At 43.4% G+C, this 27372-nt stretch overlaps 1 protein-coding gene across 7 annotated transcripts in view; it reads left to right on the top strand.

The window, feature by feature from the left end:
- The window catches only part of Rel (nuclear factor NF-kappa-B family member relish), a 417698-nt gene extending 397747 nt beyond the window's left edge, over positions 1-19951 (top strand). For 5 of the 7 annotated variants that reach the window (XM_055064994.1, XM_050168416.2, XM_055064991.1 and 2 more), the window contains 4 exons: positions 8591-8698; positions 11908-11965; positions 17132-17316; positions 19813-19951. In XM_055064994.1, the coding sequence (XP_054920969.1) occupies positions 8591-8698; positions 11908-11965; positions 17132-17316; positions 19813-19875 (414 nt within the window). In that variant the 3' untranslated portion in view covers positions 19876-19951. The other 2 variants (XM_055064990.1, XM_055064995.1) reach the window with 2 other exon arrangements.
- The last annotated feature ends 7421 nt before the right edge of the window (positions 19952-27372 follow it).

Below are 27372 nucleotides of genomic sequence, written 5' to 3'. Positions count from 1 at the left end.
GGCACTAGGAATAACAGGGGAGAGTTATTAGTAGAGTTTGCGGAATAGAATAATACCTTCTTCCGCAACTGGGATAGCCGAATGTGGACGTGGAGGAGCCCGAACGGCGAGACTAGAAATAAAATAGACCTCATACTCTGCTCTAACCCTGGCATCATACAAGATGTGGACGTGCTCGGCAAGGTGCGCTGCAGTGACCATAGGATGGTAAGAACTCGAATTAGCCTAGACCTGAGGAGGGAACGGAAGAAACTGGTACATAAGAAGCCGATCAATGAGTTAGCAGTAAGAGGGAAAACAAAGAAATTCCAGATCAAGCTACAGAACAGGTATTCGGCTTTAACTCAGGAAGAGGACCTTAGTGTTGAAGCAATGAACGACAATCTTGTGGACATCATTAATGAGTGTGAGTGTGCAATAGAAGTCGGTGGTAACTCCGTTAGACAGGATACCAGTAAGCTATCGCAGGAGACGAAAGATCTGATCAAGAAGCGCCAATGTATGAAAGCCTCTAACCCTACAGCTAGAATAGAACTGGCAGAACTTTCGAAGTTAATCAACAACGTAAGACAGCTGACATAAGGAAGTATAATAAGTATAACATGCTCTCAGGAATGGAGGAAGCCTAAAAGCAGTGAAGAAGAAACTAAGGATTGGCAAGAATCAGATGTATGCGTTCAGAGACAAAGCCGGCAATATCATTACTAATGTGGATGACATAGTTCAAGTGGCTGAGGAGTTCTATAGAGATTTATACAGTACCAGTGGCACCCACGACGATAATGGAAGAGAGAATAGTCTAGAGGAATTCAAAATCCCACAGGTAACGCCGGAAGAAGTAAAGAAAGCCTTGGGAGCTGTGCAAAGGGGGAAGGCAGCTGGGGAGGATCAGGTAACGGCAGATTTGTTGAAGGATGGCAGGCAGATTGTTCTAGAAAAACTGGCCACCCTGTATGCGCAATGCCTCATGACCTCGAGCATACCGGAATCTTGGAAGAACGCTAACATAATCCTAATCCATAAGAAAGGGGACGCCAAAGACTTGAAAAGTTATAGACTGATCAGCTTACTGTCAGTTGCCTACAAACTATTTACTAAGGTAATTGCAAATAGAATCAGGAACACCTTAGACTTCTGTCAAGCAAAGGACCAGGCAGAATTCCGTAAAGGCTATTCAACAATAGACTATATTTACACTATCAATCAGGTGATAGAGAAATGTGCGAAATATAACCAACCGTTATGTATAGCTTTCATTGATTACGAGAAAGCGTTTGATTCTGTCGAAACCTCAGCAGTCATGGAGGCATTACGGAATCAGGGTGTAGACGAGCCGTATGTAAAAATACTGAAAGATATCTATAGCGGCTCCACAGCCACTGTAGTCCTCCATAAAGAAAACAACAAAATCCCAATAAAGAAGGACGTCAGGCAGGGAGATACGATCTCTCCAATGCTATTCACAGCGTGTTTACAGGAGGTATTCAGAGACCTGGATTGGGAAGAATTGGGGATAAGAGTTCATGGAGAATACCTTAGTAACTTGCGATTCGCTGATAATATTGCCTTGCTTAGTAACTCAGGGGACCAATTGCAATGCATGCTCACTGACCTGGAGAGGCAAAGCAGAAGGGTGGGCCTAAAAAATAATCTGCAGAAAACTAAAGTAATGTTTAACAGTCTCGGAAGAGAACAGCAGTTTACGATAGGTAGCGAGGCACTGGAAGTGGTAAGAGAATACATCTACTTAAGGCAGGTAATGACCGCAGATCCGGATCATGAGACTGAAATAATGAGAAGAATACGAATGGGCTGGGGTGCATTTGGCAGGCATTCTCAGATCATGAACAGCAGGTTGTCATTATCCCTCAAGAGAAAAGTGTGTAATAGCTGTGTCTTACCAGTACTCACCTACGGGGCAGAAACCTGGAGGCTTACGAAAAGGGTTCTACTTAAATCGATGATGACACGAGCTATGGAAAGAAGAATGATGGGTGTAACGTTAAGGGATAAGAAAAGAGCAGATTGGGTGAGGGAACAAACACGAGTTAATGACATCTTAGTTGAAATCAAGAAAAAGAAATGGGCATGGGCAGGACATGTATTGAGGAGGGAAGATAGCCGATGGTCATTAAGGGTTACGGACTGGATTCCAAGGGAAGGGAAGCGTAGCAGGGGGCGGCAGAAAGTTGGGTGGATGAGATTAAGAAGTTTGCAGGGACGACATGGCCACAATCAGTACATGACCGGGGTTGTTGGAGAAGTATGGAAGAGGCTTTTGACCTGCAGTGGGCGTAACCAGGGTGATGATGATGAATATACATAGGAAGAAACAAGCCGAGCTGGCCAGATAAAGGAACAGAGCGCTGAAGAAAAAAAGGTTTGCGCACATGAAAATAGCGTCGAGCACCGGAACTACGTGGCAGCATGGCTCACCCGCTCTAACTCGAGCAGCACAATTGACAAAGAGCTGGTTAAGCATCTTGTCACTGGACAGAGGTGGACAGAGGTGGACAGAGGCTTACTGGACAGAGGTGTTGAAGTGTGTAGTCGTTGTAGTTAAGCTTCTAGCTGAGCACAACCTAGCGTTTAGGGGCAGTGAGGAGATTTTGGGTTCACCAAGAAATGGCCATTATATGGGAGTGCTTGAGGCCATTGGCAAGTTTGATCTATTTCTAGAGGAGCACATCAAACACTACGGGAACAAAGGAAAAGGTCACTCATCATATCTGTCAAAAACCATTTGTGATGAATTCATCGAGCATATGGCAAAGGCTGTCAAGGGACGTCTCGTGGACGAAGTGAAACGCGCAAAATACTTTTCTTTTATTGTTGATTCGACTTCAGACCTTACTCACGTTGATCAGCTGTCAGTCGTTTTATGATAATTTTTATATGGGAAAGTGTACAAATGCTTTGTTGGATTTGTTCCAATTGAACCGCATACCGGCTTGTACCTTTTCGATACCGTGATGTCCCTCTTGACGACCAGTGGCATCTCAATTGATGATTGTAGGGGCCAAGCTTATGATAATGCGAGTAATATGTCAGGAAAATACAAAGGACTGCAAGCTCAAATCAAACACCTGAACGAATTGGGAGTCTACGTCCCGTGTGCTGGTCATTCACTGAACTTAGTTGGCGCGTTTAATGTTGACAGTTGCCTTGAGGCAGTCAAATTTTTCACTGTAATTCAGAGACTGTATGTGTTCTTTGCTGCCTCACCTAAGCGATGGAGGTATTTAGTAAAGCAATGAAGGGGGCTAGTTGGTAAACGTTCATGGTTATATTGCTCTTAGCTTACAGTGACGATATTAGGGACGTACGCCCACGTCCTGTCCTTCACTTAATATCGTCACTGTAAACTAAGCGCAATATAACCATGAACGATGGAGGTATCTTTTGGACAGCATGGGTGGAACTGGCCAGCAGCTTGTTTTGAAAAGTCTCTCTGAGACCAGGTGGTCAAGACACGCTGAACCATGTAAGGCCATTCTGAAAAATTTCAATGCCGTCTTGTGTGGCCTTCAAGCTATATCGAAGAACGAGGAAGAAAACGGTGACATTAGGAACGAAGCGCACTCTCTCTTCAAGAAAATGACAAGACTAGAGACTGCATTCATGGCGATTTTCTGGAGTGAAATCTTGGAGTGCTTTGACAAAACGAGCGTAGTACTTCAGAAACCAGGCCTAGACATTTCAACTGCTGTAGACCTGCTGAGCTCTCTAGAAGGCTTTGTTAATTCTTTGCGACCTCTCTTTGATACCTTCGAAGAGAGAGCACGCACGCTAAGTACCAATCAATGTTGTCAGGATGAGGGCAAACGCATCGTTTTGACTAAGCACCCGGATGGAAAAAGCGATAGTGCGCTACAAGGTAGAAAAAAGTTTATCATAAAGACCTACAATGTTGTACTTGACAGTCTAGGCTCTGCTTTGCGATTGCAAAAGGCTGCCTACACTGAACTCTGCGAAAGGTTCAGATTCTTTAAATTGCTGACAGAAGTTGGGAGCGAGGCCTCTCTGGCACAGCAGGCTGAGAAGTTGGTGAAAACCTACAAAAATGATTTGGACCCAGCATTTTCCGCTGAAGTTGTTCAGTTTGCGAACTTTCTGCACAACTCTGTGTGCCAGGACACGAGTCCCCTGGGAATAATGAAGTTGCTGCATGAAAGAAAGCTTATTGATGTGTTTCCGAACCTTTCTATTGCTTTGCGACCGTACTTAAGCATACCCATGGCAGACTGTGAAACCGAACGATCGTTTTCCAAGTTGTCGCTGATAAAAAATCGCCTTCGTTCGAGCCTCCTTGACGACAAGGTGAACTCGCTTGCTATCATGTCCATTGAAAGTGACCTCCTCCGCGATCTGTCCTTCGAACAGACTATATCTGATTTCACCAAAGCGAAGGCGCGAAAGATGCTATTTTAAAATGCCATTTTAGATGCCATTTTTTTTCATGTTTGTGCTATACATGAATAGTTCCAATAAGTTCATTGTGTCGCCTCCCAGCCTCCACGTTGCCAGTGAAATGCTGAGCAGTGTAATTCAAGATATGCAAATCTTCGTTGTTCGTCTCTTGTTTGTTCTTCTTGTGATATTTAGCATAGTTATAAAGAACTGTATTTTTGTTGTTTTTGATAGTGCCACGTTTATTTTGCGTCGTCCTTGCTTGTCTTACCTTTAACGAAAATATTTTCAAATAATGTTTTGTAATTACAGTTGGTAATTTTCATCAGTATTCTAGTGCATTTTTATGGTGTTTGTATTGTCTTAAGTATTGTTTATATCTATTGCATATTTATAGAGTAACATGTATCACGATTAGTGCAGTCTGATGCTTGAATTTTAATAAAGAATGTTTTGGATACAATCATGCGTCTTCTTACGGGATTAAACTTAGTGATGGAAACAACGCCTAGCTTCAGAAGGATCGACATCTGAGCTGTGTTGTCTTTTCTACGTTCTTGTTCGTCTCGAGTGCACTAAACTTTTCCTTAAAGCCTAGCTTTTGCTGAAAACAGAATGCAGATTAATCACAAAGTGAACATATGTGTTGGTGTTTACAACAGCACGCGTTTCAAGCAAGTTTTGTTGTTTTCCTTATAATAATACAATAATAATAATAATCCTCTTGATCTCACTTGGTTCTTTTTAATTTGGCGGAATTAAAATAAACATGGCATATTTCCAGTAGCTAGCAGGTGACAGGGGGGGGGGTCAGTATAGGGAAAGGGAGCCTGCATGCGCATTAACCCAGGGCCCCCCATTTTTCTTAATCCGGCCCTGCGTGTCTTCACAGTCGGTGCTTCCATGCTGATTGAACAAACGCAGAAAACGGGAAGACAGGCGGTAGACTAGGGGCTCTATTCTGGACATTCCGCCATTTTCTTCGAGGCATGACGTAGATGCGATGCATTCAAAATGGCGCTGATGGCCCCATTTTGCTTTTGTAACATGACGTAAACTTGACGTTTTGCCTAAGAAACTGAAATGAAGGCACCGAACCTAACGTTCTTAGTAAAGCAAAACAGTTTTCCTCCTCAGTAAAAAATAAAGCAGCTAGCACAAATCCTACGATTACTCCGTTGAAAACGCTTCTTGCTTCCATCATCTGCTGTGTACGAGCTGTCTGCTTCATTAGCTAGGATGCGTGTACCCGGGAAACAGAATGAGTCATCATGCGTTGGCGCCACCGCGCTTGTTTTATATGTTTGTTTCACCATCCATCCATTGTTTTCTACCTTGAGTCAACACATGTGACCTACCAGTGGTGATGAGCGCATGTTCTAGGCCACATTATCGCTATCTCACGAAACACAAGTGACTCAGCCGGACTCAGCTGGCTGAGAAACAGACGAATATCAGTAGTGCCATTAGATGACACAGCCTAGAAGTACAAGAAAGGAGCCCAGTTGCCTCATGACACGTTTCTCAGCGTTGGCACGCACTGGCATGCCATGCATTTCGGATGCCTCATGCAGGCTTCACGGCAGCAGCTCTAGGTGGTGCAGAGTGCTGTTAGGGAAGCACAAAGGAGGAATCGCGCTGCACCACATGCCTCATACATAACTCGTCTTGATAGTGTCGATACCTTGTGTCGTTATATTGATTCAATGCATTATTTATTTATTTATTTATTTATTGTACCCTCAGGGCCGAAGCATTACAGAGGGGAGTAGCAAAAAGAAAACATTTCTGTGAAGAGATACACTTATACATGGAGATACATAATGTACCAATACAAATACAATACTCTAATTAACAAATCAAATCAATAGAAATCGCCAAACTACAAAACAATGTAAAATGACTAGATGATACAGGTAAGCACAAGCAAACAAAAAGAAGCAACGAAAAATAACATGAGGTAAAGAACTAATTAGTTACTGTTAGTTAAAGCATTTTTGAAACGTTGATGGTCTGTAATTTCTGCAGTAGTAGTAGGAAGCTGGTTCCACTCCTCACAAGTCCTGGGAAAAAATGAATACTGAAAACTACAAGTCCTACAAAAAGGAACGGCTACTTTATGGTGGTGGTCAATGTGTGATGATACATACTGGGGAGGAAAGATGAAATCATCGTGTAGTGAACGATGGTGCAATATGCGGTGAAAAAGACACAAGCAATGAATCTTACGGCGAGATGCTAGTGATGGTATTTCAAGGCTCGATTTCATATTAGTCACACTAGCGGTTCGAGCATAATTAGACATAATAAAACGTTCAGAGTTATTTTGAACCATTTCGAGTGAGTAGATTAGATTGTCATGGAAAGGGTCCCAAACAGAGGCGGCGTATTCCACCTTCGAGCGAATTAGTGTTTTATAAAGTAAAAGTTTAAGAGCCTGAGGAGCGCGTGAGAAATTCCGGCGAAGATATGCAAGTGTTTTGTTGGCGCTGGCAATTGTGGATTCAATGTGCTCATTCCAGGTTAGTTTCGAGGATATAGGGATGCCAAAATATCTATATGACGATACTACTTCCAAAGGAAAGTTATCAAGATGACATGAAACATTGTCGACAGTGATCATGAGATGGGTTCCTCTGAATTTTTTCAAATTAACGAGGATCAAACAGACAGGCTTTTACAGTACTGGTTTACTAATGTATTGTTTCCCCTGTTGGAAACATAATTGCAATGTTTCAGCATATTAAAGAGGCCCTGAAACACTTTTTCAACATAATAAGAAAATGTTGTTAATCTGTAGATGAGGCTCTTGTGAACACAGGAGCCAAATATTATTGCACTGCATGCAGCAGGGATATTACAGTCTCATGTCAAAAACAGAAAAATCACCTGCTCTCACCTTAGCAATGTCATCATTGCAAGCAGCGAAGCCCACCAACAGGTATTGACCGATGTTGTGATCATACTATTATCGCAAATTTTGAGTTAAATAAGTGAAGTGTACGTGCACGTCTGCAATCCCAGAAAAGACAGAAGAAGCCTGTCGCCTGTGCAGTGCCAGCCTGCGGGCATGACATAGCCGCGGCCTCCGAGACGGCAGCAGCAGCCCAGGGCAGAAACCGCTGTCACCACGGGGGCCCCGCGGCCGGCCTTCTCGCCGGGCAAGACACTCAGCTTTTGGGCGGGGCCTCCTTGCCATATCCCCTGTGTCGCTTCTAACGTGCTAGTAAAGACAAGAGAGAAGGCCACTCATCGATGCAATAACTACATCTAACTCCACTTGCACTTGAATTATTCAAAATAATTTTTGCAGCAGGATATTCATGAGGCGGCATTTTTTAATAGTGAGACCATTCTATGATTATTTAAAAGTTTTTCAATATAAAAAGTTGACTAGTGGATTCGTATTCGAAAACTTTCATTTCTACACACCTCTATTTGGAACACGTGAAGAAAGATTATAATGAATGCAGCTTTATTGGGAGTGATGTTGCAGGTTGTTGCTGCTTAATGCTGTAAGCAAAATTTTACTTGTCCTCTTAAGTGAAACAAGTTATGCTGCTGAAACAAATGGCAGTATCCTAACAAAACCATTTCTGACTTTCCCGTGTGATGTGAATGGGGAAAGTAACTGAGCCAATTTTGTTAGGCTAGTTGGTGCCTTTGATCAACTGTTCGTAATCCCCGACAAGAAAGGCCTAGGCAGTCGAGGAACATGTGCTGATCCTGTGCATTTATTATCCCCCAATTTTTGTTCTTTTGCAACACTTTGCAAATTATAGATTAGAGCAGGTTCTTTCTACTCAGGCAGGGAATAGTAGTGCAGTATGCAAATGTAAGTTCAACTACGTATGTATTTTTACTGAGTGATGGAGAGAGAGAGATCAGCATTATTTTACAGACAGCTTTTTCTCCAAGCGATGACAGAGGACAACACAAATAAACATAATCTAGCATGGTGAATGCAACCAGAAGAGGCACAAAAGGAACCGTTAAAAGCACACAAAAATAAATACATGTTCGGAGCACAAGGCAGCAGCACATGTGATGACAGACAATGTGATGACAATTATGTGATGACAATTATGCATGATAGATAACCCTGTTACTAAATAGCCCACTTACAGTAGCAAAGGCATTCCTGTAAAAAAACGTTCCTCCCAATTCACCGTTTTTGCAGAAAACGATCCAAGTGGCAGCGATCAACAGCTGTGGTATAGATGCGTTGAACCTTGCCCTGGACATGAAACGAGAGGCCATCGTGGAAATCTTGTGCTCACACAGAGAGGCAAGTAATCAGGAAATGGAACACGCTTGACCAATTTCATATAGAGCAGACAGAAACTAGAAAAGTTTGTAGAGGAAATTGAAAAATGTATACTGCTTATGCTCCCACCAAAGTGACAAACTTTTTGTGTGCCGTTGATTTTAGAGCATTCTTTTTCTATATATATCTCGAGTACTATGCTTGTGCCTGTGTAATGTCTGTATTTATACCCACTCCTCTAATAATTCCGCCCATGGGGTTGACAATATACCCAAAGAAAAACAAAAGAAAGAGCATTGGCAAACATAAAATGGTGACAAGTTCGTGCTGGTGCATTGGTTTGCAATGTTGGGTTGGCTTCTTTACAAAGCAAGCATTCTTGCAAAAGCAAGGTGTCAAAATCTGAAAGCACGTGTATTTGCTTTGCAGTAAGCAGGTTAAGTGTGCAAGCTTTTTGCTGTTGACAGAAAAATTTGGTGCTTTTATGGTCAGCTGGGTGTTTCACTTTTCCTGCTTCAGCAACTTTTTTCTTCTTCCTTGCCTTAAGAGCATCAGTTCTAAATGGTGTATTGACCGTTTTTACAATTGAAATAGTACATCAAGGACTGCAGGCTAGCCTGTCATGGTTGTCTGCTTAATGTCACCAATCAGCTCCATTTGTCTCTGCCCTTTACTGTGAAATATTGCATGTTTGCAACATAGCAAAAGGCATCAACAAAACAAGTCCTTGTGACATTTTAGCCCTTCTGTCACATTATTGCATTTCTTCCAATCTTGCACCATCACATACTCGCATCTACTCCACAGCAGTGAAAGCTAAGCGCAAACAAGCATGAAAGATGCCTCACAAACACACCCTCAGTGAGTCAGGTAAACATTGAACGTTGCAGGTTACTTTCTGGGCATATTGAAGCAAAATAAAGTATATTCAGTTGTTAGCAATATATATATATATATATATATATGTTTATTGAGTAGACGCTAAAAGCCTTTATTTTATGCTGTCCTTGGTGTCATTGTTTGTTGGCTTCTTATGATCCGACTATTAAAAATGGAACCCCTTAGTATCCTTTCTTCTTGTTTAATGTATGAGTAATTTGTTTGCATGGCAGGAAGTTGCTATGTTGAAATAATGCGCCCCAGGATGTCTTTTTGTCACAGAACAGGCAAAACAAATTCTAAGCACTTTTATGACCAAATAATACCATCTGATTACAAAGACATTGATTTGTACAGGAGTGATGATGAACCAGGCTATATGTTGTTTTGGAACTCAGACTTTTAGAGTCATAGAGTTGAAGATGTTTGTGAAAGCTGCTTTAAGTGAATTTGAGATTGAGTTGGGCCTTGCTACATCACTCTGTAATGCTGGAAAGCAGCAACTAGAAAAAAAAGGAGGAAAACCAAGCCATCATCATCATCAACAACAGCCTGGTTACGCCCACTGCAGGGCAAAGGCCTCTCCCATACTTCTCCAACTACCCCGGTCATGTACTAATTGTGGCCTAGTTGTCCCAGCAAACTTCTTAATCTCATCCGCCCACCTAACTTTCTTCCGCCCCCTGCTATGCTTCCCTTCCCTCGGAATCCAGTCCGTAACCCTTAATGACCATCGGTTATCTTCCCTCCTCATTACATGTCCTGCCCATGCCCATTTGTTTTTCTTGATTTCAACTAAGATGTCATTAACTCGTGCTTGTTCCCTCACCCAATCTGCTCTTTTCTTATCCCTTAACGTTACACCTACCATTCTTCTTTCCATAGCTCGTTGCGTCGTCCTCAATTTAAGTAGAACCCTTTTCGTAAGCCTCCAGGTTTCTGCCCCGTACGTGAGTACTGGTAAGATACAGCTGTTATACACTTTTCTCTTGAGGGATAATGGCAACCTGCTGTTCATGATCTGAGAATGCCTGCCCAACGCACCCCAGCCCATTCTTATTCTTCTTATTATTTCAGTCTCATGATCCGGATCCGCGGTCACTACCTGTCCTAGGTAGATGTATTCCCTTACCACTTCCAGTGCCTCGCTACCCTATCGTAAACTGCTGCTCTCTTCCGAGACTGTTAAACATTACTTTAGTTTTCTGCAGATTAATTTTTAGACCCACCCTTCTGCCTTGCCTCTCCAGGTCTGTGAGCATGCATTGCAGTGGGTCCCCTGAGTTACTAAGCAAGGAAATATCATCAGTGAATCACAAGTTACTAAGGTATTCTCCATTAACTCTTATCCCCAATTCTTCCCAATCCAGGTCTCTGAATACCTCCTGTAAACATGTAAGACCAAGCCATGAATCAGTTAATGAAGGTTGGTCACTGGTTGCCTCGGGGGCAAAAGCAGCAGTGGTGCAAGTTCTCCTGGATGCAAGGAATCTGAATGAGCTGCTGTTCAGAGTGTGGAAACTAATTTTGCTCTACAAACAAAAATAATTGTTTCCTCTTGGATTGCACTTACAAATAAGCATACATTTTTTCATGCGAAACTGGGTGCTTTCAAAGCAAAAGCAGCTTCGATTCAAACGTTCTGTACCTAATTGAGTGAGTTATTGCTTCAAGTGTCGAGCCCAGCTTTGTTCAACAAGATCAATTGCTTTCTCATGAATCACACTAACAAATTATATATTTTCCTAATGAGTCATCCTAAATAAAATTTTTATATAAACTGCATTTTCCTACTTTAAAAATTCACCTACATATGCATATTGTTGCAAATTTACAACAGACCTGTTTTTTGCAAAATAAATTATGTGCAACCTCAAAACAAGTTTTCTACTGCAGTGCGATGATTATTACAGTTGCCCAATTCACATGGAATAATATTATTAATAAATAAACATTGTGCTGTAAAGGGTTAAAGGCTTCTGCAAAAATCATAACAGTTTAGACTGATTAAGAATATTTCTTTAGTATTGCTTGAAAAAAGAGAACTGGCCATTTTCAGCCATTACATCATCTGTAAATGAAGTGGAATTTCTTTTTCTGGGGTGCTTTCAGTTTTAAAAAATGCTATTTATTTTACATGTACATCTTGCCTGCTATCACACAAGTCTCTAAAAACTCTCCTGTTGCCAATTTAGTATGTTACAATAGACGTCACATATGTAAAAGTCTTGTAAAACTTACTCCTTGACTGTCAGTAGTTCCATGTGAAGAATAGCAATTGTATCTGTATTGCATCCTGCTAAGCTATGCAGGTTTATAGAGAGAGTGCTGGCTTGTTTGCTTTTTTGCAGAGTCAGCCTGGTGGCAGGGATTCAGAAATATTTTCAACCAATGCTCGGACAGAACCAGGTATGAGCACAACTCAGATATGCTCACTTAGGACGAAAACTAAATTGCGTAATAATTTGGGAATTTTATGGGAAGTTTAATGTGTTCATTGAGGTAGTTGAGGCAACACCAGCTTGTTCGCGCATCTGTGTAACCATTGGCAAATGCTGTCGCAGGCACAGTGGCACATCCTAATTCGCTCTGGCCTGCAGAGCGATTTGGGTAAGCCCACCTGTGCCGCATGCAGTGTCGCCCACACTTGGGGTGTGTGGCCGCACTCCAGCATGTGGCCACTGTGCAATGTGGCTGCGCTGCTGGCACACGTGATGGCACTACAGCTGTGCTTGCACTGCTGTGCGTGAACGCCACTTGTGCATATTACTGCGCCCCCTACTGCACGGGATCTGAGAAAAAATGATGTTGGCTTGGCTTATGCTTCACAGGGGCTCTAGAACCAGGGAAAGGGGGTTGAGCACCCCGCAAGTTGCATTGAAGGGGGGTGCAGTATTCTTCCACAGCCCCAAGGTCCAAATCCCCCTCTAATACTATAGTAAATTAAGCCTTCGTTCCACAATAAAAAATGATCATCCAACCCCCTCGCCCCCCTACTCAAAATACATTTTCAGGGCATCTGCGCTGTTAGGATGAAAAGCTCCAGTGAACGCCTTGTGCACCTGCTGTGTGACTTGCCTACACTTCCAGATTTGGTGGCGACGTCTCGAGGAAATTTGGCTCTCCGAAAACTTTTGCCAACACAGAAATAACACCCGCAAAACCTGGGATACCATCAGGTCCTTTCTTCATCTGTCTTCACCAAACCACGCACTGAACCAACTTAATACAGGAACAAGGGTAGTAACGGAAGCAACTGATATCGCAAAGGAATTCAACACTTTTTTCTGTCCTACACATAATCATTCACTAGACAGTATACCACAGCTAGTACTCGGGCAAACCCCTTATACATTTTACTTGTTCCCTACATCACCCAAAGAAGTATCCGATTCACTCACTAGTTCACTAGTTCGATCGCTCCATTCGACGCTATGTTGCTGCCTGTGATCCCTGCCAGCGTCGGAAAACACCTCAGGTGCTACCTGCCGGTCATCTCCAGCCGATCACCGTCCCTGTAGAACCGTTCTTTCGTGTTGGATTAGACTTGCTCAGTCCCTTTCCCACGTCATCCTCTGGGAACAAATGGGTAGCCGTTGCGACTGATTACGCCACCCGATACGCTATCACTCGGGCTCTCCCTACCAGTTGCGCCACTGACGTCGCGGACTTTCTCTTGCCTGACATTATCTTGCTTCATGGCGCCCTGCGACAGCTGCTTACTGACCGTGGTCGAAACTTCCTCTCGAAAGTTATCGCTGACATTGTGCGTTCCTGCTCCATTCAACACAAACTGACTACCTCATACCATCCTCAAACCAATGGCCTGACAGAGCGGTTAAACCGTACTCTTACCGATATGCTGTCCAAGTACGTTTCCAAGGACCACCACGACTGGGACATTGCCCTTCCTTACGTCACATTTGCGTACAATTCTTCCTGGCACGACACTGCCAGATTTTCTCCATTTTATCTACTCTACGGTCGCGAACCGACCTTGCCCCTAGACACGGCACTTCCTCCTGCTGCGATCTCAACAAGCGAGTATGCGCGCGACGCCATCGCCCTCGCCGACCATGCACGCCAGCTTGCCCGTGCACGAGTGACGGCCTCAAAAGCCACTCAGCAGTGTCATTACAACGCCCGCCATCGTGACGTACAGTTTTCGCCTGGTGCGCTCGTGCTCCTGTGGTCGCTCTCCCGTCACGTGGGACTTTCAGAGAAGCTCCTTTCGCGATACACAGGGCCATACCGCGTGCTGCGCCAGGTTATGCCTGTGACTTACGAAATTGCTCCTGTGGGTTCAACCTCGTCCTCTCTTCTGGCATCAAGTGATGTCGTGCATGTCAGTAGGCTCAAGGCCTTCTACACTGCTTCCGAGTCCGATCTTTAGTCGCTCCGGGACGGCGCTTTTGCAGCCGGGGGTAGTGCTACCGAACAATATGTGCGATCACGAAAAGGCGAGCCGTGCGAAGACGACGACGACGATGAGAAGCTAGCGCGGGCTGTTGCCTCTTGGCCAAGCGCGGCGTATTTTCTTGTAAATATACTTGTACATAGCTTTTCCTCTGCGTCTTCCTACGTAACAATATTAACATAGGCTTTTTCTTCCTAAATTGGATTTTAAAACACCTCGTGTTTGGCGCAGCAGTGGCTTTTGCGCCACTAATCCACATTTAACTAACTACCTACACTTGGTAATACCAATAGAGAAGTTCAGGCTGAGCAGTGCTGATATAATCTCCACGTTCTGAACTGATATGAAGAGCACATAGACACATCTACCAATGCATTACCTACAAACTGTGAAAACATTTATAAAATTAAAAATAGCCATTCTCGGAGCAACTGTATTCAAATGTATTCAACGGCAAAGGCACTGTAATTCACGTTCTATACAGATATGCATTTTTTGGTAATTTGTTGAGCCAACACGTAAACATCACCATGAGCTGGCTCTGGAATCTAGTGGCAACATCACTATGCATCCTCTGTTTCACTTTCTGCCCTACTAGTTTTCTTCTGTTTGTGTTAAATGTCCTTTTAGCTATACACAGTACTTCGGACAAATGATCACCCCAACTTGCTGCATATTGTGCAGGTGCAACTGTAATTGCACTTGGCTTTTGTTTTGCAGAGAAATTCAACAAATTTAACCTCTGTTTCTGGGACGTGTGAGGAATTCCCAGAAAGTTTCAAGTGTCGCGGAACATGAGGAAGCCTATAGACGCTTCTTTTTTTTTTACGTCTGAAGGAATGGCAACAGTCGACATAAGTTTACTGTTTGACCAAAGGTCATGCAGTAGGACAGTCTTTCAGTGTCTGTTCTATCCTTGAGGTGCATTAATTGAGAATTTTAGTGCATTTGGTATTCCGGCAAGCGCGGGCAGTTTGCCGGTTGAGCGGGGGCGTAAACGCGAGTGGCCAGATTGGTGGCGCAGCTGGTGGCGAAAAGCTGAACCACACAAACATAAAGCTAATTACTATATTCTTCTTAGCTGCTGGTGTAAATTTTTGACATCGGCGTAATCGTGTTCACAATTACGCCGCTGCCAAAGATTTGCACCAGCAGCGAAGCAGGATATAGTGGATTACTGCAGTTATAGCTCTGTGTTTATCTGGTTGAACTCTACAGCACCAGGCAGCTGCACCGCTCTGTCTGCTCACGTTTACGCCCCCGCAAATCTGGCAATCCGCCCAAACCGCCCTCGTTTGCCGGAATAGCGGACAGGCTAAAGTCTCTAATACCATAAATGAATAGCTAACTGAACTCTAGGTTGAGTGGGCTTCAGCCAACCTTGAGTGTTGTTCTGCTCGGTGGGTCCATTGGTGATCACTGCTGCAGTGGTCATCATCAGATGCTAAATATTTTTTATGGCTCAGTATCTAGAGAGGTGTGCCTGTGGTGAGAAAAGCTGCGAGGTTAGGAATAAAACACAATATCCCTTCATGCCGTAATGTACTTCTATGTTGGGTGTTTAATTCTACAAGTACAAGATAGAGAGAGATAGTTTGTGCTAGGCAGGGGTATTGCTCTTTGCTGAATCACAGTGCAGAGGAAAGGAAAGCTATGGACACACATTTGCCTCTGGCAGGCATAGTGCAACTCCACTACTTTAGCTGCGTTGCTTGAGGAAGCTGACAGTACGCTGGGCCAATCTTCCTTCTCACCGACGGCCAAGGTGGATGACGTGCTTTTCTAACTGAGCAATGCTACCACTCGTGTTTTGTACACAGGTGCCCCAGAAATAGTGCTGCAGTAGCTTAATAGGCGAAGCACAGCCAGCGGAACGTGGAGATGTGGGTTGGCTCCCTACTTGCAACATGTTATCTTTTTGTCCACTTTCATTTTTCTCTACCTTATTATTTCTACATTACAATTAAACATAGCAATTAACCTATACTTTTGCTAGCTTCATTTTCTGTCTTTTCATATAGTTGTCACTATGTAACAAGAAATCAAGCCCCTTGGGTCCCTCATATTCTTATTGCTAGTTACATAATTATTATTTAAAATCTGGCTGGTGCATACAGGATGTCTCAAACTTAAACAAATAGTTGCACTGTACGCATGTTGAAAAATACGCAGGCAGTTTAGCTGGTAGTTATGTATGTGGCAGCCAGCGCCTTCAGTGTCAACAAGCCTTTTAGATATCTCGAAATCTAAAACTGAATGTTCAAGCATTATTTTACTATAAAAATGAACATGGTAAATGATGGAGAAAAATAATTATTGTTGATGTATCATCTGAGGAATATTAGGTTAGCGTGCATTAGTTAATTATCTTTCAAGAATATCAAAAAGCTCACACTTACCGTTATCAGGCTGAAAGCCAGAAAATATACAAAAATGAGACTCATTGCAATGCCTTCTTTAAGTTTTCACAACAGTGTCCCATGAAATTATGACAGCGTCCCCTCTTGTCTAATAAACTATTTATCAATAATGACTGATTAAATTGTTTTTCAGGACATTGAAATTTTGAGAATTGTCCTCCAAGAGAACCCAAATGCGGAAAAATGTTTTGAAATCCATGGCATCCATGACTGTCTACTTTATGTGTACTTTGGTTTTTGTATTGGTTGTCCCATTTGATACGGTATTTTTCATTGATTGCACCATGGATTATATAATCAAATTTTGCATTTCGCTATCCTCACAGTTCATTTGCCTAGTTATGTATCCAAACTATGTGAACTTGTCCATGTACCCCTCTCCCTGTAGTAATGCCACCATGGTGGTGCAGTTCTCCCATAAATATGAAATGAAATCTCACTGACGTACCAGCACTGCTGTATGGGCACAAAATTCAAGTAATGGAAGTTTTACCTTCTCTGCTAGCAATTTAAAATTTTGCACTGAAGGAATGAAAACACAGTTTGGAAGAATTCTTCACTCTTTAATATTTCCTTATAGCACCCCATTAACGTTACCACCCCTGCAACCTCTGCATATGTGCCGCAGATCAGCTAGTGTACATAGCTCGCAGTACGAGCTGTCATTTTATTGGGAGCTTTAGTGGCACAGAAGTGTTGTCGATTGTATCGTTTGGCACACACATTGCATGGTCGCAGAACGGGTGGAAGGTGGCAATGCGGCTAGTCTTCGTTCAAGAGTGGTGGAAGTGCTAGAGTCAGAAGAAAATGCCGCACGTGTCCTCAAACTACTGGAGGATGGCAAAGACACTGTTGTGGAAAAGATGATTGCCCTCCTAAAAGCTTCTGGGCTCGGTAATACCATCTATCGCAAGTATCTTCAGGTGAGTTGTTTTTCAGCATTCTTTACACAATTTCTTATTTGATTGATCAGACCAAGTCCCAATGAATGAATCACAGATAACTCTTGAAGAGAGGGTCACCTGGCTTTTCATTGTCATCACTGTAGTCAGCATGAGTGTGCACCACTTTTTCGAAATGTTTTGATTTTTGGCAGGGGCAGGATGAAAGCCGAAAAAGAAATACTTGAGGCATTCTATATCAGTATACAAGGAGAAGGAAAATGCATCAGTGTTCCGTCTATCTCTCTGAGCGATAAAGAGACAGCTTTTGTAAAAGTCTGAGTTTGAAGATGAATAGGGCAAAATGGTGTGCTCATCAATTTAAAAATTTTGTACCTTGCTAAGAGCGTTGCACATGCTTTGACAGTTTGATGTTCGAGGGCGATCCGTATTTCAAATATATGTCAGTTGCTAGTCCAGCGTTGTGGTGTCTCTTCTTTATGTCGTGTTTGCATTTCAATTTTTTCACTGGTTTTCTCGAGCGTAAGGTGTAATTAATTTTGCTTGAAAATTAATCTAAATGAAATGGTGTGCATTAGCATCACAAACAAAAGAGCACCTTTATGCTATACTTTCGAGCTACGAGATATTGAAATGAGACATACTAGTACTCAATTAAAGCACCTCGGTGTAACAGTTACTGACAACCTAAATGGGACTAAGCACACAGAAAACATGACTGGGTCTGCTCGGAAGAAATTTGGGGGGGCTGTTCTGTAAGTGTCCACCTAGTGGACATGTCCATTTCGTCTGCCGCTGAAGTGCTGATTGGCTGAAGGCACCTGGCTCGTTCTGACAAGTACCCCAGCCCAGCCAATCAGAGATTCAGCAGCACACGAAATGGACATGTCCACTAGGTGGACACTTGCAGAATACACCCACAGGTCTGTTAAAATGCAAATTAAAGGATACCACACCTTGCTACACCTGATGTCAAGGTAATGGCTTATGGTAATGCTGGTATAGTCTGGGACTCACATAGCTAAAAACACATTAACATACTCGAAAAAAGTAAAAAATTAGCCATCAGAAACATTTTCTCATGTTATGACAGAAATCGATCGGTAGCAACATTGATTCAAAGAACTTTTTTTTGTTTCATGGGAACAGCATCATCAGCTAGAGCAATATGACATCATGGATTTCTATCTGTATTCTTGTATTTGGGTCAATTTGGCACAGTAAAAGTTTTTGGACTTGCTTGTTTTTTGTTCATTAGCTCTTATTAATAATCGACTATGCCCAAGCAGACATTGTTGAAGTCTATGATACCACAGTTGCTGAAAACTTAAGGGTGACATAGCTACCCATCTTCCATATTTGAGTCGCCGTTTTCTTGCCTCCCCTCACGGCAACAGTGACAGAAAGATGCAGATTTCATTAGTATAATTTAGCTTAATATCCCTTTCAATCGCAAATTATAATACACAGTCAATAAACGTGTCACATTTATATCTTTACCACTGCACCAAATCTGTGCTGTCACATGTTTAACTATTTCCCCTACCATAAGGAAAATAGGCGTTTTTGTAGGTTACGCCAAACATTTTTTTTCTGAGGGAACTACTGCACTCAATATTTTATGTAATACATGAACAAAAAGCAGATTGAATGCACTTTTCATAGATAAAAGTTTTATTAACGAGATATATGCCATAAAAAAGATAAATTGCTGGAATCAAGATTATCATAAGAAGCCAACAAACACTGACACCAAGGACAACATAGGGGAAAAAACTTGTGCTTAATAAGTGAAATGAACGATAAATTAATGGAAATGAAAGTGGATAAAAAAACAACTTGCCACAGGTGGGGCACGATCCCACAACCTTCGCATTAACCTTAACCCCGTTTCTTCTGGAACCATGATGGTGGCATAAAATTGAACAAAGTTTATGAAGGCATGCTTGTAATCTACTAAGAAAAAGATGTAATAAAAATTATGATATATAGTTTATATAAAATGTATTGCCATCTAATATTCACTATAACCGAAAAAAATCAAAAAATTTCCTTGAAGCCACTACAAAAATTTAAGTGCCAGCACCAACAGTTTGGCGTGCCGGGCTTCGGATGCTTATGCTCCGGGCTGGCTTACGTCGTTCTCAGAGTCCGATGAAAAGGCAGCATCCTCGCTCGATCCATCGATAAAATCAGCCGCAGATGCTGCGAAATCGCGACATTTGCAATCTTTCGGAGCGTCTGCGCCGCTCCCGGAGGCAGCCATTTTTGCTATCTACTTTGATGATCGCGTAACTCAAAAGTGCGTTCAAAAATTAACATCTAGTTAATATAGTTAAAAATATAGTTCTCTCCTTCACGTCCTATGGCGCAGAGTGTACGTGAGGTCTCGAAAGCGGCGTTTCAAGCCATCGTTAGCGGCCTAACGGTGCCCAATGGGCGTGGTACAGAAAGAGTTAAGGCTTGCACAAAAAAAGTGTAGATGTTGTATTTGGCCTCTTTGTTTTCTTTCTTTAGGAACACGACGATGATGCCCTTCGAAGACTGTTCGTTGATGTCCTGGAGATCTCTCTCAACTAAGATGGCACAGTGCCACAACATTTCAGCAGCATTTCTACTTGCATATTTTGAATAAAGAACTGCTTTGTTCTTTAAACGAATGTTTTTTTTTTCACACCCTGTTGCTATCAGTGCAGAAGACCATGTGTACCGAGCCAAACACATGCGTGAGCATTTTACAAAATGGCACAGCCATTGCGCATGTCTGCGATGATTAAGAATAAGGTCGCACGACGTCATAACGGTATCTCCTAGCCACGCGCTAAGCCGCAAACACGCTTAGCGAGAAACTTGGAACTGCCTTGACAGGTGATTAGTATGGCTATTGCAAATTCCGAGTTATTTACAACTGCATTAAAGCAGCACCTGTCAACTCTGGGCCGTTTGTACCAGCATTAATGAAAATGCATACCCGCGTGTCCTGGAAGTCAGGTGTAAACCACCCACGCCATTTGCAGTGGTGGAAATTCTGGAGCACCATTATTTGCTACAGCACTTATCCTACAACCATATTGGTAATAAAATGGTAGAGCGTCCGCCTCATATGTGGGAGGTGCTGCCAGAAACTCACTGGCCTTTTCTAATGGGTAGAAATGTACCACAACCTGGTGCTCGGTTGTTTATATGGTTTCTTCACCACAGCTTCGATGCCCAGCATCCGCCACTGCTGTGAGAGGCAAACGAGTGCTCACGACAGGTACCTACCAGTAAAATAGGCACAAGTGCGCTCCCAGCCAGCTGAGAGTTCCACACGCTTGGAAGGACATAGTATGCACGTGACGTCACATCCGCTGCTGTCGTCTGCTTCCGCTACCTTCCGCCATCTTGGGGTACCTTATCAACAGGCGCGCGCATAGGCCTATTGGCCTCGAGCTCCACCACTGGAAAAGCTGGCACCACCGTCGGCGTGACGTGCTATTAGGGATCACGTGGACATAGCGCCCGCGTCGGCTGCTTCGGGAGCGCCGAAGGGAGCTGAAAACGAGAGTTTAAATTTCCTCGTACGCTGCGCTCCTCATTTAGTGGCGAGATATTTCCGCTTCGAGTGTCTCCTTTACAACGCTTGAAAGCACTACAATAGGTAGTGGCTGCCTTTGAAGGCGCGCAACATGGTAGGATACTGCTCGGTGCCGCAGTGCCGGACGTACGCAAAGGAGCCCGGTGTCAGCCTTATTCACACGTAGCCGCAGGACAAAAAGCTGCGTGAAGCTTGGCTCGCGAATCCTAAAACGGGCAAACAGTCATCGGCTACAGCTCGGGTATGCAGCAAGCACAGACCCGAGGAAGATTTCTGCTACGGCGCCGGGTCTGCGATGTTCGGAAAACGCGCACTGAGACGCTCGCCCGAGTCCGCTGCCCGACTGATGTCATGAGTCGATGACGGTTTGGTCTATGAACTTGTCGATGCTATAGATATTGGCAAGTTTACTGGAGTGAAAAGGGAGCGGTAAGAAGCACATTAAAAAAAGCATGGCATATGGTCATGTTTGTGTTGTGAATTAATGCACTGGATTACAAAAAAGAAGCAGCGGGAAATCGCACGCTGAGAACACCGATAAACATACAGTGCGACGCAACTCGAGAAATAATATTCAAACGTTCAAGAATTTAGAAGAAAAAAAAAAGATTGAGTCGTCGCAACGGCACATCACTGTCCCGGTAGGCGTCGGAGTCTCTACAATGAAATTCTTTTTTAACAGCTCTGATAGCGCCCACGCAACAATGGTTGCTTGTATACTGTCAAATGCTCATATTCTGCGGCCTAAAGCTCATGGTACGGTGCGAAAACGCGCACGCGGCGAAAGCGAGACAGTGCGCGGACAAACGTGCAGACGCGCAGTCGGTTGCTGCGAATCTGTGCGATCGCTGTATGGAGGCTTCATTCTATTACGCTCCATTTAGTTATACAAAGACTATAAAAGCATATTTCACATAGTTTGCTCTCAACGTTTACCTACCTTTCACGCAAGAAGCCGGTTCGGGAGACTCCATTGCGGCGACCGCGCGCAGTGGCGTTCACTATACGTATTCGGTAAAGCGATAGCGTCTGTAAACGATTCTGTGCTTTCAGTTTGCCCAAGATTATTATTTAGACAGTAAAAAACTTATCTCGTTTCGAAAGTACTTACAGAAATGTCCGGGAGAGCTCGCGCGTGGTGTTTTCAGTGAGCGCTGACTGCAAAACCTATGAGGAGCGCGCCGCGTGATCCTTCATACTACGCCAGCAAGGCGCTTCCGATAGATGGCGACTCCGTAACTCCTCGCCGCCAATAGGTTCCCCACCATGGCGCTGCCGTGAACCGGAAGTCGTGGAGTATCGTTGAATGACGTACGTGCATACTATGCGGCATGGGACCTCCAGACCCCTTTCCCATTGAGCCACATCTATCGCGCCGTTGTGGGCATCCTTGAGATTGCATCTGCGTGCCAGCAGCCGGAACAGCGCCCGAAGGGGGCCATGAACCCGCCTCTGGCAGCTCCGTGGTCTTCCGCAGACTGAATCCCCTACTTTAATCTGCATTATTAAAGGTGCTACAGCCATGCTACAAATGGAAGAAACTGTGCCAAGGACAGCTGCAGTAAACGCAGATGCCGGATATGCTAATGATGCATCTGTTATCACTATATGAGCAATTGACAGCAACCATAAAGATGATGAGTAGTAGTCGAACAAGGAACGTCGCTTGAAGCCAATGTTTCGACAAGGGGACTTATCTTCACAGGGTAGTAACTGCTTTCCTTAGCAGTGTTGACAGCAACTAAGGAACAGGTTGCAAGTGATATGTTTATTAACGATGCACTTTTGTATATGTTGATTCATATTCTGTCATTTATCTGTTGTTTCAGAGATAAAAGGTTAGTATGATTTATATTGGCTGCCAGTGAATTCATGCTTTATCACTACAGTCGCGATCTGAACGCTTTGCCCGCTCCATAGAACTATATGTGGGCGATAAAAATTTCGGAAGCTCTGCATTGTATTGCTGGATTTTTATGACATGATTCGTGTGCATCATGTCACAAGAAGGACAATTGTTAACAAAGTCATAATTATTCACAGTATTTTACAAGCAAACGTAAATGTATTACATACGTAATAGCCTTGTCCTCACTGCACATACACATTATTGGCTTTCTGTGGTTTATGCATGTTACGTTAACATATGCGAGTTTAAGTAAGAAATAGCGCTGTCACAACATCGCAGTACCTGTACATAGCTCCCGCTTGAGCGTAAATTGTCATGATGGCTACGCTCTCGCTAGAGACACTTGCCAGTAATTGTTGAAGTGAGCTTCCACCTAATCCAAGGTCACCTGGGACGCTACTTTTGAGCACGTAGCACGTTCGATTTCAAGATAGTTTGCCGATTCTGGCATACATAGACCTGTTGAGACGTGTTGGCACAGAAACGACAGGATGGTTGCTAATGGATCGTCTTGGATTAGACATGTTTGGCATGTGGCACCAGACAGCACCCTATCTTTTAATGTCTTTACATTTGCATTCTCATACATTAAACAAAGTCTGCAACACACACAATCAGTAGCGTCCTTGAAAGGTCTTGGCGTTTTGCGTAAGACGCCAATTGCTATTCTCAAACAAGCTGTCTATTGTCCTTATTCTTGTCATTGGTGAGGCAATTCAATGGATTTCCACGTGCCATTCTGATGCTGCGAAAAAATGGTTTGTCGACTTGGTGACCAATCGTAACTTTCAGTAGCCAACTTTCCATGAAAAGCAGGCACATTAGGCCTAACAACACAGCATGACCGTGACGAAAATTCATCTGTAGCCAGCATATGGTGGCGGGTGGCAAGCTATCGGGGAAGGTTACTGATTAGAACAGGTTCTAATCTGGCCGCGCATTGTAGAGTTTGCTCATGCAAACCCATGTTTGAACAAACGGAAATATTGTATAAAAATATGCATCAAATTAACCACGAGATTGTAGAGGCCTACTTCATGCATGTGAACTCAGGCGCATGCGTCAGCCAGACTTCTATCACTCTGCAGGATAAAGAAACTGATTTTGTGAATGGCAAGATAGGCTAACACCCTTGTAAACGTCACTTACACGTGTTTACATTTCCTGTATATTATAGTTCGTTGCTTGAAATAATAAACCAGTTGTTAGTCTGCGCTCGTATTGTGTACTTCCTCTCGTCCTTCGTCCGGGTTGCGCTGCCCACCCATAGGAACATGTTCAATCACCAACTCGCCCAGCTTGCCGTCTTAATTTAGAAGTGTTTTTTCAAGAAAGAAGCTCGTGAATACACGCAAAGTGCTGCGAATGGACAGTCGCGCAACAATTTTGTGTGCATTTGCAGGCTTCTTTCACGCTAGGAAAAACACTTTTATGTAGCACGTATTGGTCATATTTGAGAAGTTGATTAATTACCAAATACTAATTATTTAATCTGGCAAAATGACAAAAAAATGAGTATCTCCAAGCGTGGGCAAACAACATTACCTTGGTTCTGTCCAGCTACGTGGCATCTGCATATTTTCAATGTTTGGCTCAAGTTACGTGGGACACCCTGTATGCCACGCCAGCTACCAGCATTAAATATCTACATGCAATATGATACGTTTCCTCGTCCACCAGTTTCACTCATCTGAAAAGCGAAATCTACCCGTTTACTATGCATATAGCAATGAGCATGACAGATTTCACGAAACATATCAAGAAAAGCAAGCATTTGCGCCTGATCACTGTGCTTTGTCTTAAAAAAAAAACACAAGGACTAAAGTTGCAGCAATTAGACCACTCATGAAAACCTCGCATTATGGCACATGAAGCATCGATTTAACGGAAGCGATAGCTTAGTGCATGATATTTGCTGTCTGGAACGCGCAAAGTACACATAAACACACAGCCTCATTTAAAACATGGCGTCAAGCCCGCGTGCATCTTTTTAAGACAGCCGTCGTCTGCTAGCTACTTGCATATGTCTGAACAAATATCTGCTGACAGCTCTGAGAGACTGCAGAGTCTGTGACTTCTGGTAAAACGAATGCGATACTGGCTGCTCTCGGACTGGTGGGTGGGGCTTCCGAAGCTGATTGAGAAAATCAAATGCGGGACAGCAGTGCTAAGCAGTCCAGGACTGTCAAGGACTGATAATCGAAGAGGCCCACTAATGCTTTGTGTTCCTATCCTATGTAATGTCTTACTGATCAGCTCAAGCTGCATGGTAAAGAAGTCCCAAACATTGGCTATAGAGACAACCATCGTTCGACAACTGTTGATCTGTCCATAAAAGTGAGAATTCCGCGACAAACTTTTAAATGAAGTATGTAATATGATGATGAACTTGTTGCGTAAAACTTCATAAGTATACCTGACCTTTGACTCACTTTTGCATGTAAGTAAATATTACGAAATTGTCACTGTGAACCGTTGTCCCCGACTGCTGTACACTTGTGATAAAAAATTAACCGTATTTGAAAGTTTGTATAATTAGCCAGGAGAGCCGCACTTGCTTGATGGCTCATCATTTAATTTGGAAAAAAATTCAGCAGTGAGCAGTAATTGTATCACTAATGCCCTTGAACATCTTTTATAATTATTGATTTGTAAACACCTGTTGTCGAACAGCCTACTTACTGAAATTTTGAACACATTGTACACAATTATAGCATGCACTACACGAAATAAGATCTGTAATAGACCTTACCAAACACAATATTAGTGTGGCGGCAGGTCAAATGGCTCCTCAGCAATGCTTGCGTCCTTCCTGGGAGAACAAAAAATGACATTAGGCTTACACTGACAGCGCCAAACCACATAAGCTTAAGTTGCAAACAAGTGCCCTAGACCATAGGAAGTTCTAATTAGATATGGTCAACCTGCTTAACCATGTCACAGACATTGAATGACAGAATGTACTTTCATGGAGCCTCAACTCTATGAAATACATGCTAATACAAACATGCTAGTACACAGAACCAAATTGGATGTATGAAAATTCTCAGTAAACCTTTATTTCCTAGCAACCACAAGTCGCTCTTCGGGAAGTGCAACAAGTGAGTGTGTAACCTACACTAAGAAGGTGGAAAATTCGGGATCCTTTCTGGTGAATAACTAACCATATCTCTACCGGTACCCAGCAATACAAAGGTGAATTGTAAGTATTATATGGATTAAAGAAACAGTTCAGTGCTACCAAGCAAGTACAATAAATAAATTATCTCGAATTCATCTTCATGTCAGGCCAATCAAGTTAATTTTCTTTAGATCACATGAGAGAATGGTTAGAAAAACACATTGGAATCTGTCAACAATGTTGAAGCAATTTTATGACGGCCTGCAGATAGCAGTTGTGGAAATAAGACCTGGGGCAGGGGCAGAAAAGACAAAGAAGTGTGATAAAACAAAACGGGGCCTGTGCTGTGCAGCTACTAAATGCAGTTTTATTACAATTATGATGTGCAAAACAGCAGATGGAAGAGATGGAGACCCTTAGGTGGTATTTTGCAATGTTGTTACGAGAAATTGTTTCAAGGAGCGTGACTCCTCAACCCTTCGAGGGTCAATGACGTAAATTTACCGCACTGCGAAGTACAAGAATGGTCGATGCCGTGCCACAGTGCACTGTGGATATTTTATATATGAAAGACGTCCAGTAGAATATTACCCTGCACTTTTTCTGGCACATATATACGAAAAAAGGCGTTTAATGTGATCGAACTTTCAGTTTCAGCGTTAGAATATATATAAATGTTTTCTGGTTCGTATATGGGGCTATGATGTCCTGCCGCGCTCAATATGAGCTACAACGCGAATGCGCGAGGTAAACTGGTCGCGCGTTGTAGCTCGCACTGAGCGCATGTCCCATGCGCTCAGTGCCAATCGAGACAACCGCACGTCCGAAATAACGTCTACTTGTTAAAAACATATACCATAATGCATAAACGTAGATTTACACCTAATTGAGCATTTATAGTTAACGACATAAAGATGCGAATGGGCCCAACCACACACAGAGACACACGTAGCTTGAATGTCTGGTTGCTGGCGTAAGTTGGCCATTGTTGACAGTTCCAATCAGTCGGCCGAAGTGAACGGACGTGTCGTCGGCGCGCTCCGCAACCATCGAGACTACGCAACCTTCACCGACCGCCCTTGACCGCCCTTGCCCGGGCCGCTTTTGACGGGAGTCATATGGGAAGCGGCTTTCTCGCCGTTTCCCACCGACTGCCTTTTCTTCCCGGGATTTTTTCCCGCTCCCCGCGCCTCTACAGCTCTGAAGCAGTTCCAACGCGGCTGCCCCTGCCGGGGCCATAGCTGCCTTGGCGTGTTTTCTACACCATGAACCAAGAACGCCAAGCGACCAGCTCTTCCGAGGCCCATGTTCTAAACGGGCGTGCAAAGGGCCTTCGGCCAATTCACCGCTCTGTTTCCGTGGAGCATTTATCTACCGCAACGTCATTTTCCAACCAGCAGAAGACGCAATCGGCGACGGAGAACGCCGCCGCGTGTTCCTCGACAACAACGAAGACGCCCGAGGTGGATT

Source organism: Dermacentor andersoni, chromosome 1 (genome assembly GCF_023375885.2).
Source record: "Dermacentor andersoni chromosome 1, qqDerAnde1_hic_scaffold, whole genome shotgun sequence".
Taxonomy (NCBI): Eukaryota; Metazoa; Arthropoda; class Arachnida; order Ixodida; family Ixodidae; genus Dermacentor; species Dermacentor andersoni.
Note: the sequence above shows the minus strand (reverse complement) of the source record. Positions and strands in the feature narration are given on the sequence as shown.